The sequence below is a fragment of the Onychostoma macrolepis genome, chromosome 18, assembly GCF_012432095.1.
Source record: "Onychostoma macrolepis isolate SWU-2019 chromosome 18, ASM1243209v1, whole genome shotgun sequence".
Classification (NCBI taxonomy): Eukaryota; Metazoa; Chordata; class Actinopteri; order Cypriniformes; family Cyprinidae; genus Onychostoma; species Onychostoma macrolepis.
The window spans coordinates 5,148,832-5,161,909 of NC_081172.1; the positions used below are offsets into that span (position 1 = coordinate 5,148,832).

General features: G+C 35.7%; 1 protein-coding gene across 4 annotated transcripts in view; it reads left to right on the forward strand.

Moving 5' to 3' along the window:
• The window catches only part of ano2a (anoctamin 2a), a 39,359-nt gene that overhangs the window by 22,394 nt on the left and 3,887 nt on the right, over window positions 1-13,078 (forward strand). For 2 of the 4 annotated variants that reach the window (XM_058752367.1, XM_058752369.1), the window contains 10 exons: window positions 1,474-1,548; window positions 1,624-1,825; window positions 1,957-2,068; window positions 3,391-3,448; window positions 3,534-3,634; window positions 3,853-4,004; window positions 6,706-6,858; window positions 6,966-7,018; window positions 7,150-7,331; window positions 7,433-7,538. In XM_058752367.1, the coding sequence (XP_058608350.1) occupies window positions 1,474-1,548; window positions 1,624-1,825; window positions 1,957-2,068; window positions 3,391-3,448; window positions 3,534-3,634; window positions 3,853-4,004; window positions 6,706-6,858; window positions 6,966-7,018; window positions 7,150-7,331; window positions 7,433-7,538 (1,194 nt within the window). Of the gene's footprint in view, window positions 1-1,473; window positions 1,549-1,623; window positions 1,826-1,956; window positions 2,069-3,390; window positions 3,449-3,533; window positions 3,635-3,852; window positions 4,005-6,705; window positions 6,859-6,965; window positions 7,019-7,149; window positions 7,332-7,432; window positions 7,539-11,568; window positions 13,077-13,078 lie in introns of those variants that run through there. The other 2 variants (XM_058752371.1, XM_058752370.1) reach the window with 2 other exon arrangements.

Here is a 13,078-nt window from a genome sequence, read left to right on the forward strand (position 1 = left end):
GGAGCTGAAGGTTCGAGTTGCCAAACGTCAGCCTCGAAACCTTAATGACTTGGAGAGGATCTGCAAAGAGGAGTGGGACAAAATCCCTCCTGAGATGTGTGCAAACCTGGTGGCCAACTACAAGAAACGTCTGACCTCTGTGATTGCCAACAAGGGTTTTGCCACCAAGTACTAAGTCATGTTTTGCGAAGGGGTCAAATACTTATTTCACTCATTAAAATGCAAAACAATTTATAACTTTTTTGAAATGCGTTTTTCTAGATTTTTTTGTTGTTATTCTGTCTCTCATTGTTCAAATAAAACTACCATTAAAATTATAGACTGATCATTTCTTTGTTAGTGGGCAAACGTACAAAATTAGCAGGGGATCAAATAATTTTTTTTCCACATTGTATGATTTGTTGGAATCGGACAAAAAAATGACTGAGCTACACCTGTTTGAAGTAAAAAAAAAATGAGTTAATGTTTTCTGAAGGTTCCTATCACCTACAACATTGCATCTTTTCCTCCACTTCTTTTCTTATTAATGATCACAATATAGCTGTTTGTTATTTTAGCTTTATTACTAAAAATTAGAACAAAGATGCAAATAAACAGTAGAACAAATACAAGAAAGAACTTTTCTTGCTTTTTTCATCTTACATGTAAACACACTGAAAAAAATGATTCATTAAATTTACAATTTTTTTTAAGGTAAGTGGTTGCAATCAAATTATTTTAGCCACATTTAAATGAACAAATTTAGTTGACTAACTTTAAAACATTTTTTATTTAAATGTAGCTAAAATAAATTGTTTGCAACCACTGACCTTAAAAAAAATTTATATAATTTTTTTAAGTGCAGAAACATTCAAGTAAGAAAAACAAATAGACTAATCAAATGTAAAAATCACTTCAGTGTATTCAATACAAATGAAAAAACTATTAAAACTAAAATTGCTGTTCAAACAAGAGCATTGAGCCATTCCTTTGTTTCTTTTATTGTTAGATTAACATTGAGACAGACGGCCTGTATATTAAGACCTGCTGTAATGCACAGATCTAATATAATGTTACACATTAGATGTTTTTCCCCAACAATTCCCTAATCGTTCACTTAAGACATAACAGATAGTGTTTGTGTGAATACTCGCCAAGACAGATATTTTGAAATACTGTAATCTATATATATTATAATTTCAGATGTTTGATTACTATTTGGAGCATTGGGATCGCTAGAAAAGGGCTTAATGAATTAATTTTTGTGCAAACTTTCGTGCAAACTTTTGTGCAAACAAAATTAATTTTCTTTTCTTTTTGCTTACAGCTATAGCAAAATCAGCCCATGTGCATTCAGACTTATTTTGCCAGCATGGGTCACAAATAATAATTGCTTGTCAGTATCAGGCAAAATGTGATTATGGTAATCCAGTAGCTATTGTATTCACAGTTGATATGGTGAGCATTAAGTTTAACGTCCTGTTGTTCTTGTAGCTTGCCTCTGAGTCTTTGTCATGGACAGACCGGCTGCCAGGATACTGCATCAACATATCCTCTATCCTCCTTATGGTAGGTACCTTTCCCCATAACGGCATTTGTCGCTTTGTTTTTACAGTTAAAATGAACATTTATCTGTTTTCTCAGGTTGGGGTCACGTTCTCTGCCGTGTCTGGAGTGATTCTCTACCGCATCATTGTGTTTGCGGTTATGTCAATGAACCCTGATCACGAGGCCAAGGCTAATGTGCGTGTAACCGTGACAACCACCGCTGTCATCATCAACTTGCTGGTGGTTCTGGTGCTGGATGAGATCTACGGCGCTATAGCGGCCTGGATTACAGAGCTTGGTGTGTGTGTGTGTTTACATGACAAAATATGAAATGTTTCTGTTTTCTTGATAAAAGGGTGACTGTAACGAAGAAAAGATCATGCATTACCGATGATTATTATGAATATGATGTTAATGTCATACTTGCAGAAATTCCAAAGACTGAATCGACATTTGAGGAGCATGTGATCTTGAAAGCTTTTTTGCTGAAGAGCATGAATGCATTTGCACCTGTCTTCTATGTGGCTTTCTTTAAGGGCAGGTAAATTGGCATCCCATTAGCATACCCACCCAAACTAATGTGACGTTCTGTCTCTGTTGTGGGCAATGATAATTGGATTATTATAATGTACTTTGTTGTTGTTTGTCATGTCCAGTGTGTTGCAGTGTAGTCGTGTGCTTACTGTAGTATTGTGTTTGTATGTAGTGTTGTGTCTACACTAGTGCCTATACTGTATAGTATACTATAGTGTTGTGTGTCTGTCCTGTGTAGTCCATTGTTGATAATGTTTCTATGTTTGTCTATACTGTATATATCACTTTGGAGTGACCATTTATCAACATTTTTTTTATATATAGAGCAAAAAAATCTTAACCTAAAATCATGCAACGCAGTAAGGTTCCATTTGTTAACATCAGTTAACATGAACCAACAATGAAATTTTACTTGTAAATCATTTAGGGTAACACTTTATTTTAAGGTGTCCTTGTTACACGTTGCATTACTATAATAATAACAAAAATTTATGCATAATTACATGCAAGTAACCCTAAACCAAACCCTAATCCTAACCCTAACCATATAGGAAGTACATGTAGTTAATTAATATTACTCAGTAATTAAACGTATAATTACACTGTAACAAGGACACCTTAAAATAAAGTGTAACCTCATTTAGTAATCTTAGTTAATGTGTATTACAACATGTACATAATATATTGAAGAAATCAGTCGTTTGTATTTACAACTGAAAAAAGTTGTATTTGTTAATATTATTTAATGGACCTAACTGGTAAAAAAAACCACAGTATTATTAACATTAATGAATACTGTAACAAATGTATTGCTCATTGTTAGTTAATGCATTAACTAATGTTAACTACTGGGTTTTTATTGTAATTTGTAAGCCAAAATATAATACCCTAGAGCAATTTTCTATTCTTTTATATTTTCTCTTAAATTTTTTTAATACATATATATATATATATCTCATGCAATATGCTCTTTTATATAATTATTGTATACGAGCCTCATATTGTACATCTGAAAAATGCATTTTTCCCTAAATTATTTTTTTACCCCTTTTTTACATAATTTTTACATGTTTTATTAATGTATTACTTTTTTGGAGAGTTCATGTCTAAATTTCCATATGCAAATTACAGTTCTATAACAACCTGTTTTGTGGTGTCTGTGTGTTATATGTGTTGTGTTGCTGAACTATTATGTTGTAGTTTACAATATAGTGTCACTGTGTAGTATGCTTTAGAGTCTAGCACCAAAAAGTTAAATTTCTGGGTTGCATTGTTTAATCCAATTGTCGTTTTTGTTAAATATCTCTCAACTCTGGTGTGCTAATTTAGGTTTGCCGGTCGTCCGGGTGACTATGTTTATGTCTTTAAGGACTTCCGCATGGAAGAGGTAATTATTAAAATGATAATGTTTGTCTTCAGTGTTTTAGCATAGGGTAACTAACAGTTTGCATGTACATGTGTTTTTGGTCTAGTGTTCTCCAGGTGGTTGTCTTATTGAAGTGTGTATTCAGCTGGGAATCATTATGTTGGGAAAGCAGCTCATTCAGAATAATGTGTTTGAAATTGCCATTCCGTAAGTGTTTTACACACACATACACACATGCAAAGTCTTCCCCATGGTCCCTCTGCTAATTTTCTTTGATTCTGTACCCCAGTCTATTAGAGGAAGCCCCTAACTCTCTTGTTAAATTAAATTTTAATTCTCCACACTGTTTAACATTATCAACGCAGTGCACAGTGAGTGATGGAAGAGGTGTTTAAAATAACACAGTCAAATCTGTTGACATACAGAAAGCTGAAGAAGATGTATCGCACTTATAAAGAGGAGAAAGATGGATCGGCAGATGAGGAGGACAAAGATTCAAAACGAGAACCACAGCGCTGGGATTTGGACTATGATCTGGAGCCATATGAAGGATTGAGCCCAGAGTACATGGAGATGGGTGAGTACCACATGCTAGTATTGAACAATAGGCTCAAATGTCAGCAACGTTACAACCCCAAAAACATCATTACCATGTACTGTGTAGCAACTTGAAAGCCTTATTTGACTGTTTAATGATAGTGTTGTGGCTTGACATATTTTTCCAGAATTGCTCTTTATAGTCAACAAAAATTGTATTTTCTTAATATACATTCTTGGTCTTATTTTCAGTGATTCATCAGTGTTTGTTCCAAAGATTTCTTCAAAATGTATGATTTGCTCCATTACATTTTGAAAGGACAATGTGAATGCTGTTTAAAGTTGGCTTTAATTACTGTAAAAATGAAATAACTTACAATGTAATTGTTAGGCATTTGACATCACCATGATGTTCTCTGGGTGCTATTGACCAATCAGAATTAATCTTAGGCTTTGCACTCTGCCTGTACAACTAGTTAGCTAAGAAGCTTGGTATACATTTTGTTTGGAAATGATCGATCTTGAAAGCAAGATCTGGCTCTTATTAAATTACATTTACTTTTTTTTTTTTAATAAGTAGGCACCTTTAAAATAAAGGCATTCAATACAAATGTTCCGTTAAATAAACATTAAAATTTTAATAAATGACTGTTAATTCATATGTTTAGAACATCACAAACATTTTTTTTTAAACCGAGGGGCTTCGAATCAATTTTCTATCGCACTATGAAAAATGTTGCCTAAATAATAAGATTTGTGCAAAAAAACGAATCACTCCAATGCACTCGAAATTATAGTGAAAAAATGAAAAAGCCTTTATTCACATGGCTTTATATTAAAAGCAACACACAAGTGCACCGACACGTTCATCAGCCTTCCTTGTGTGTTGCTTTTAATGTAAAGCTGTGAATAATGGCTTTTTAATTTTTGCACTATAATTTCGAGTGCCTTGGAGTGATTAGTTTTTTTGGATGAATTTAGAAATCACGCATCCAAAGAGCACCGATTTATGGACTTTATTCCCCAGCAACATTTTTTGCATATTTTTGAAATAAGATTTGTGATTGTCTAAAGCCACTGCTGTTGCATGAAACTACTACTTGATGTATTTTGCTAAGCGAACCTCCTTGTATAAGACACATGGGGGAAACAGAATCCAACAGTGAGCAATCCAGCTATCAGAATCGGTTTCCCCCACCACTATGGAGAGACATGTTGATATAGATGCTTAAATGTTGTTGAATCTGTCTCATATGGGGATGGATCTTAACCAGTATCTTCTCAGGTGAAAAATAAGTGCACTTCCATAATGTACTTAAAGTGCTCTATTTTCTCGCACTAATTTTGTACTTAATATACTAAAAATGATCCTTTAGTACTTCTTAAGGTCAACTTAAGATCATCTAAGTGAACTCAACTGTGCTATTTTGAGACACCATGAATATATTTTAGATATATTCTTTACACTTAGATGATCTTAAGTTGACCTAAAGGATCCTAAAGGATCATTTTTAGTATATTAAGTACAAAATTAGTGTGCGAAAATAGAGCACTTTAAGTACATTATGGAAGTGTACTTGTTTTTCACCAGGGAATTGTTCAGAAACATTAGAACCTCCTAGTATATGAAATATTGGGGAGCAGTCCATCTATTGGAATCTGTTCCCACAACTCCAGGGTGAGAGATGTTGATGTAGTTGTTGATTCTATCCTGTATGAGGATGGATCTTAACCAGTATCAGTTTGATAAATATTAGAACCTCCTTGTATAAGAAACATGGAGGGAACAGAATCAGATGCCAACCAATCCATCTGTTGGAATCTGTTCTTCCACCTCCATGGAGAGACATGTTGCTGAAACTACTTAAAAGTAGTTGATTCTGTCACAAATGGGGATAGATTCTAACTTGTATCAATTTGAAAAATCTTATAATCTCCTTATATAACAAACATGGGGGGAACAGAATCCGATGGTGAGCAATCCAGCTGCCGGAATCCATTCCCCTAACTTATGGCTTAAAGGTTGTTGATTCTGCCCTATGGGGATGGATCTGTCCATTTTCATTTAGACCATCAGTTGTTTTTTATGCCTTGGTCTGAGCAGACAATTTCAAAACCGGACCAAATATTTGTTTGGGTTGGTGTGAACAGACCTTAAGCTTTGTGATATGGAGAGAGCGTAGACACAGCTTGGTTGAAGGAATCAATACAACAGTATCATATTGACAATGACCTATGACAGATAGGTCAATGTAAATAAATGTAAATCGGGTTAACCTTGAAGTTGTAGACTGGATCAGTCATGTTGATTAACAGTTACCACTGAGCTGATTCTGTGGGTCACTTGATATGTTTTCTTTGCTTTACTCTTTATCACAACTTCTACAACAACCATGACTTCAGAGACTCTGACAGTGGTCGGTAACCTTCTGTCACTAAGAAAGAGGAATATTACATGTATTATTTAGTTGTTAATTTTGAAATCCCCAAATCTGCATGGCAAGTAATGTATGTAATTCTTGCAGTAATCCTTCACTGTAGCCAAACAGCCGTATGGGAAGCACTGGTGGATTGGTGATTAACAAGAAATATAAAAAATATCAAAATGGATGCTATACAAACTATTATTAGTTTTTCCTTTGAAGAGGTTTAGCGATGGTGTTTAAGGATGTCTGTGATGACTTTGAGGAATTGGGTTTGATTAAGGACATTGGTGTATGTGTGTGTTTGTTTGTCTGCAGTTATTCAGTATGGATTTGTCACACTCTTTGTGGCCTCCTTCCCGCTGGCACCAGTCTTCGCTCTGCTTAATAATGTCATTGAAATCCGACTAGATGCGGCAAAATTTGTCACTGAAATACGCAGACCTGATGCAGTCAGTGCTAAAGAGATTGGTATGAATTTTTGCAGCAAATATGCACAGACTTACTCATGGTTACACTTAACATAACTGTTATTTAATCTAGTTCACACTTTCACATATTTATCTTCCCTTTCCCAGGCATATGGTACAACATCTTGAGTGGAATAAGCAAGTTTGCTGTCATTACAAATGTGAGTGTTAAGATTTAGACTTATGATGAAACAAAATTCATATTTAGTTGCTGGCTGTGTTTAGTATGATTTATCTCATTGCGTGCAGAGATTTTAAGGTTTTTCTTCTTTCTGTCTCTCTTTCCTCCAAGGCATTTGTGATCTCCTTTACATCTGAGTTCATTCCTCGGATGGTGTTTCAGTATTTGTACAGTGAGACAGGCACCATGCATGGTTATACCAACCACACACTGGCATATTTCAACACAAGCAACTTTAAACCTGGCACTGCCCCGCATGACACTGACTTTGACAGACAACTCCGTATTTGCAGGTACACTTGACACACATGCAACACACTCATACTCATGAACTCTGCTCACCTACATTATCTGATACCATTTGTTCTTTCTCCTCAACAATTCGTCCTCACAGGTACAAAGATTATCGAGATCCACCTTGGTCTCCTGAGTCTTACCAGCTTTCTAAGCAGTACTGGTCTGTGCTCGCTGCACGCCTGGCTTTTGTCATTTTTTTCCAGGTCAGTCTTTGTTAAACTGCTTTTCTTGTTGTTCAATGAACACTGCAAGTTAAATACAACTTAAGCTCTCTCTACCATTAAAAAAATAATAAAGTCATGGCCATGTCATCCCGGTCTCATATACATGATATCCATGCAATGATACAAAGAAGGGTTGTAATGTAAATATCTCTAAAGCATTTTAATGACTTCATATGTCAATATAATCTTTGCGTGATAAAGGCAAGAAGATTTAGTTTTCATTCGACATTGAGGGGGCTCAAGCTTTAATTTCCCCTCCTTTGTACTACTAGTAGGAGATTAAAATAGAGCTGAAATAGATATAAAGTGGAGGTGGGGGATACTCACCCTCAAGCCATCCTAGGTGTATATGACTTTCTTCTTTCAGATGAATCCAATTGGAATTATATTAAAAATTGTCCTGGCTCTTCTAAGCTCTATCATTGGAGTCAGTGGGTGTTTCTGTTACACAGTCCAAAACACGTCAAATAAAGTGCGCGAATCCATAAAAAAACATGCCTCACGTGGCTCCAAGGGATGAATAAAGGCCTCCTGTTGCGAATCCATGTGTTTTTGTAAGAAAAATATCCATATTTCAAACGTAATAAACACATCTTTCTCACTTCATCTAACAGTCATAAGCGGTGATTAGTGACGAGCGCAGAAAGAGAACAAAACAAAATGCCGGACAAGCACAAAACGAGGATTTGTAAAGAAAAATGTCAGAGGATTTCAGTATAAGCCAAGAGGAGACTGGTTTTCCTTTGGTAAAGTAAGGGAACTTTGCTTCCTTTGCTCCTATAAACAAACGTTGGTTATTGCGAGACACGCGCGTACGCTGCGCCGGCGTCCTACGTCATCCACTGGAAAGGCAGTCTCTCGTGAACGCACATACGACAGATAGCGGAAGTTACACAAAACTGTTTATATCGTTTTAAATATGGATATTTTTTTCCAAAAACGCATCAATTCGCTACAGGAGGCCTTTATTCACCCCCAGAGCCATGTGAGGCATGTTTTTTTTTTATGGATTCGTACACTTTATTTTACATGTTTTGGACTGTGTAGCAGAAACACCCGCTGACTGCAATGATAGAGCTTAGAAGAGCCAGGACAATTTTGAATATTACTCCGATTGGATTCATCTGAAAGAAGAAAGTCATATACACCTAGGATGCCTTGAGGGTGAGTAAAACATGGACTAATTGTCATTTTTGGGTGAACTAACCCTTTAAATTTGATTGACAGATTAGATGAACATGCTAATTTAAAAAATCGATATGCATATAGAGCAAATTCCACAAATGGTATTTACATAAATAAATGCTTAACCAGAAATTAATCCACCTACAACCCGAATTCCGGAAATGTTGGGATGTTTTTTAAATTTGAATGAAATTAAACTAAAAGACTTTCAAATCACATGAGCCAATATTTTATTCAAAATAGAACATAGCGAACATAACAAATGTTTAAACTGAGAAATTTTACACTTTTATCCACTAAATGAGCTCATTTCAAATTTGATGCCTGCTACAGATCTCAAAAAAGTTGGCACGGGGCAACAAAGGGCTGAAAAAGCAAGAAATTTTGAAAAGATTCTACTGGGAGAACATCTAGCAACTAATTAAGTTAATTGACATCAGGTCTGTGACATGATTAGCTATAAAAGGGATGTCTTAGAGAGGCAGAGTCTCTCAGAAGTAAAGATGGGAAGTGGCTCTCCAATCTGTTAAAGAGTGCGTAAAAAAATTGTGGAATACTTTAAAAACAGCGTTCCTTAATGTCAAATTGCAAAGGCTTTGCAAATCTCTTCATCTACAGTGCATAACATCATCAAAAGATTCAGAGAAACTGGAGAAATCTCTATGCGTAAGGGACAAGGCCGAAGACCTTTGTTGGATGCCCGTGGTCTTTAGGCCCTCAGACAACACTGCATCACTCATTGGCATGATTCTGTCATTGACATTACTAAAAGGGCCCAGGAATACTTCCAGAAACCACTGTCAGTAAACACAATCCGCCGTGCCATCTGCAGATGCCAACTAAAGCTCTATCATGCAAAAAGGAAGCCATATGTGAACATGGTCCAGAAGTGCCATCGTGTCCTGTGGGTCAAGGCTCATTTAAAGTGGACTGTTTCAAAGTGTAAAAGTGTTCTATGGTCAGACGAGTCCAAATTTGACTTTCTTGTTGGAAATCACAGACGCCGTGTCCTCCGGGCTAAAGAGGAAGGAGACCTTCCAGCGTGTCATCAGCGTTCAGTTCAAAAGCCAGCATCTCTGATGGTATGGGGGTGCATAAGTGCATATGGTATGGGCAGCTTGCATGTTTTGGAAGGCACTATGAATGCTGAAAAGTATATTAAGGTTTTAGAGCAACATATGCTCCCTCCAGACGACGTGTATTTCAGCAGGACAATGCAAAACCACATACTACAGCTTTTACAACAGCATGGCTTCATAGTAGAAGGTGCTGAATTGGCCTGCCTGCAGTCCAGATCTTTCACCTATAGAGAACATTTGGTGCATCATTAAACGAAAAATATGTCAAAGATGACCACGAACTCCTCAGCAGCTGGAAACCTATATCAGGCAAGAATGGGACCAAATTCCAACACCAAAACTCCAGAAACTCATAACCTCGATGCCCAGACGTCTTCAAACTGTTTTGAAAAGAAGAGGAAATGCTACACCATGGTAAACATGCCCCCGTCCCAACTATTTTGAGACCTGTAGCAGGCATCAAATTTGAAATTAGCTAATTTTGTGCATAAAATTTTAAAATTTCTCAGTTTAAACATTTGTTATGTTATCTATGATCTATTGTGAATAAAATATTTGCTCATGTGATTTGAAAGTCTTTTAGTTTTCATTTTATTCAAATCTAAAAACATCCCAACATTTCCGAATTCTGGTTGTAATTTGTATTTATAAAAATTATTAATGAAGAATTCATGCAATTACTGTATAGCCAAGTATAAATAAAGCTAGCTAAATAAATGAATAAATAATGCTGCCTAATTCTGTTTTAAACTCAACATGCCCCATAGGCAGTGATCATTTTACACAGTTTTCTTCTCATCGTGTCCTGTGGGCCAAGGCTCATTTATAGTGGACCGTTTCAAAGTGTAAAAGTGTTCTATGGTCAGACGAGTCCAAATTTGACATTCTTTTGGAAATCATGGACGCCATGTCCTCCGGGCTAAAGAGGAGGAGACCTTCCAGCGTGTCATCAGCGTTCAGTTCAAAAGCCAGCATCTCTGATGGTATGGGGTGCATAAGTGCATATGGTATGGGCAGCTTGCATGTTTTGGAAGGCACTATGAATGCTGAAAAGTATATTAAGGTTTTAGAGCAACATATGCTCCTCCAGACGACGTGTATTTCAGCAGGACAATGCAAAACCACATACTGCAGCTATTACAACAGCATGGCTTCATAGTAGAAGGTGCTGAATTGGCCTGCCTGCAGTCCAGATCTTTCACCTATAGAGAACATTTGGTGCATCATTAAACGAAAAATATGTCAAAGATGACCACGAACTCCTCAGCAGCTGGAAACCTATATCAGGCAAGAATGGGACCAAATTCCAACACCAAAACTCCAGAAACTCATAACCTCGATGCCCAGACGTCTTCAAACTGTTTTGAAAGAAGAGGAGATGCTACACCATGGTAAACATGCCCCGTCCCAACTATTTTGAGACCTGTAGCAGGCATCAAATTTGAAATTAGCTAATTTTGTGCATAAAATTTTAAAATTTCTCAGTTTAAACATTTGTTATGTTATCTATGATCTATTGTGAATAAAATATTTGCTCATGTGATTTGAAAGTCTTTTAGTTTTCATTTTATTCAAATCTAAAAAACATCCCAACATTTCCGGAATTCTGGTTGTAATTTGTATTTATAAAAATTATTAATGAAGAATTCATGCAATTACTGTATAGCCAAGTATAAATAAAGCTAGCTAAATAAATGAATAAATAATGCTGCCTAATTCTGTTTTAAACTCAACATGCCCCATAGGCAGTGATCATTTTTACACAGTTTTCTTCTCATCGTGTCCTGTGGGCCAAGGCTCATTTATAGTGGACCGTTTCAAAGTGTAAAAGTGTTCTATGGTCAGACGAGTCCAAATTTGACATTCTTTTGGAAATCATGGACGCCATGTCCTCCGGGCTAAAGAGGAGGGAGATCTTCCAGCGTGTCATCAGCGTTCAGTTCAAAAGCCAGCATTTCTGATGGTGTGGGGGTGCATAAGTGCATACGGTCTGGGCAGCTTGCATGTTTTGGAAGGTACTATGAATGCTGAAAAGTATATAAAGGTTTTAGAGCAACATATGCTCCCTTCCAGACTACGTGTATTTCAGCAGGACAATGCAAAACCACATACTACAGTTTTTACAACAGCATGGCTTCGTAGTAGAAGGTGCTGAATTGGCCTGCCTGCATTTGGTGCATCATTAAACTAAAAATATGTCAAAGACGACCACAAACTCTTCAGCAGCTGGAAACCTATATCAGGCAAGAATGGGACCAAATTCCAATACCAAAACTCCAGAAACTCATAACTTCGATGCCCAGACCTATTCAAACTGTTTTGAAAGAAGAGGAGATGCTACACCATGGTAAACATGCCCCCGTCCCAACTATTTTGAGACCTGCAGCAGGCATCAAATTTGAAATGAGCTAATTTTGTGCATAAAATTGTAAAATTTCTCAGTTTAAACATTTGTTATGTTATCTATGTTCTATTGTGAATAAAATATTGGCTCATGTGATTTGAAAGTCTTTTAGTTTTCATTTTATTAAAATTTAAAAAACGTCCCAACATTTCCCGAATTCGGGTTGTAATTTGTATTTATAAAAATTATTAATGAAGAATTCATGCAATTGCTGTATAGCCAAGTATAAATAAAGCTAGCTAAATAAATGAATAAATAATGCTGCCTAATTCTGTTTTAAACTCAACATGCCCCATAGGCAGTGATCATTTTTACACTGTTTTCATCTCAATCATTTGGAATTTTCTTATGATAAAAATTTCCTTTAAATTGAATCAGTATTTCATCATTTAATATGCATAAATTTTAATCCATCTTCTTTTTTTAATTTTGTTAAAATGGCACATCATTTTTGTTAATAGCATTTTTTGACAATAATATGCAAAATATCAAAAATGTGTCAAACTACAATATTTAAAAAAAATGTATTAACATTTATTAATCACCATGTTCAACATTAGATTTATCAGCATAAAACCTGCAAAAAAAAACTGTTTTAATGAATGTTTTACTTTGATATTGTTGATGAAATAAAAATTAAAAATTAAAAAACCTTGGTCAGCAAACATTTCATTGACAAGATTAACACTGCCCACATACTTCCGCTATAAAAGTGCATTATTGTACAAGGGTTTTCTTATGTTCTTGCAAACTGAGAAACAAATCCAAATTACTTAAATCTTAAGTTGTATTTAACCCAGAATATTCCTGTAAAATAGGACAGGATGTTTGATTCTGTGTGTTGTTGTGTT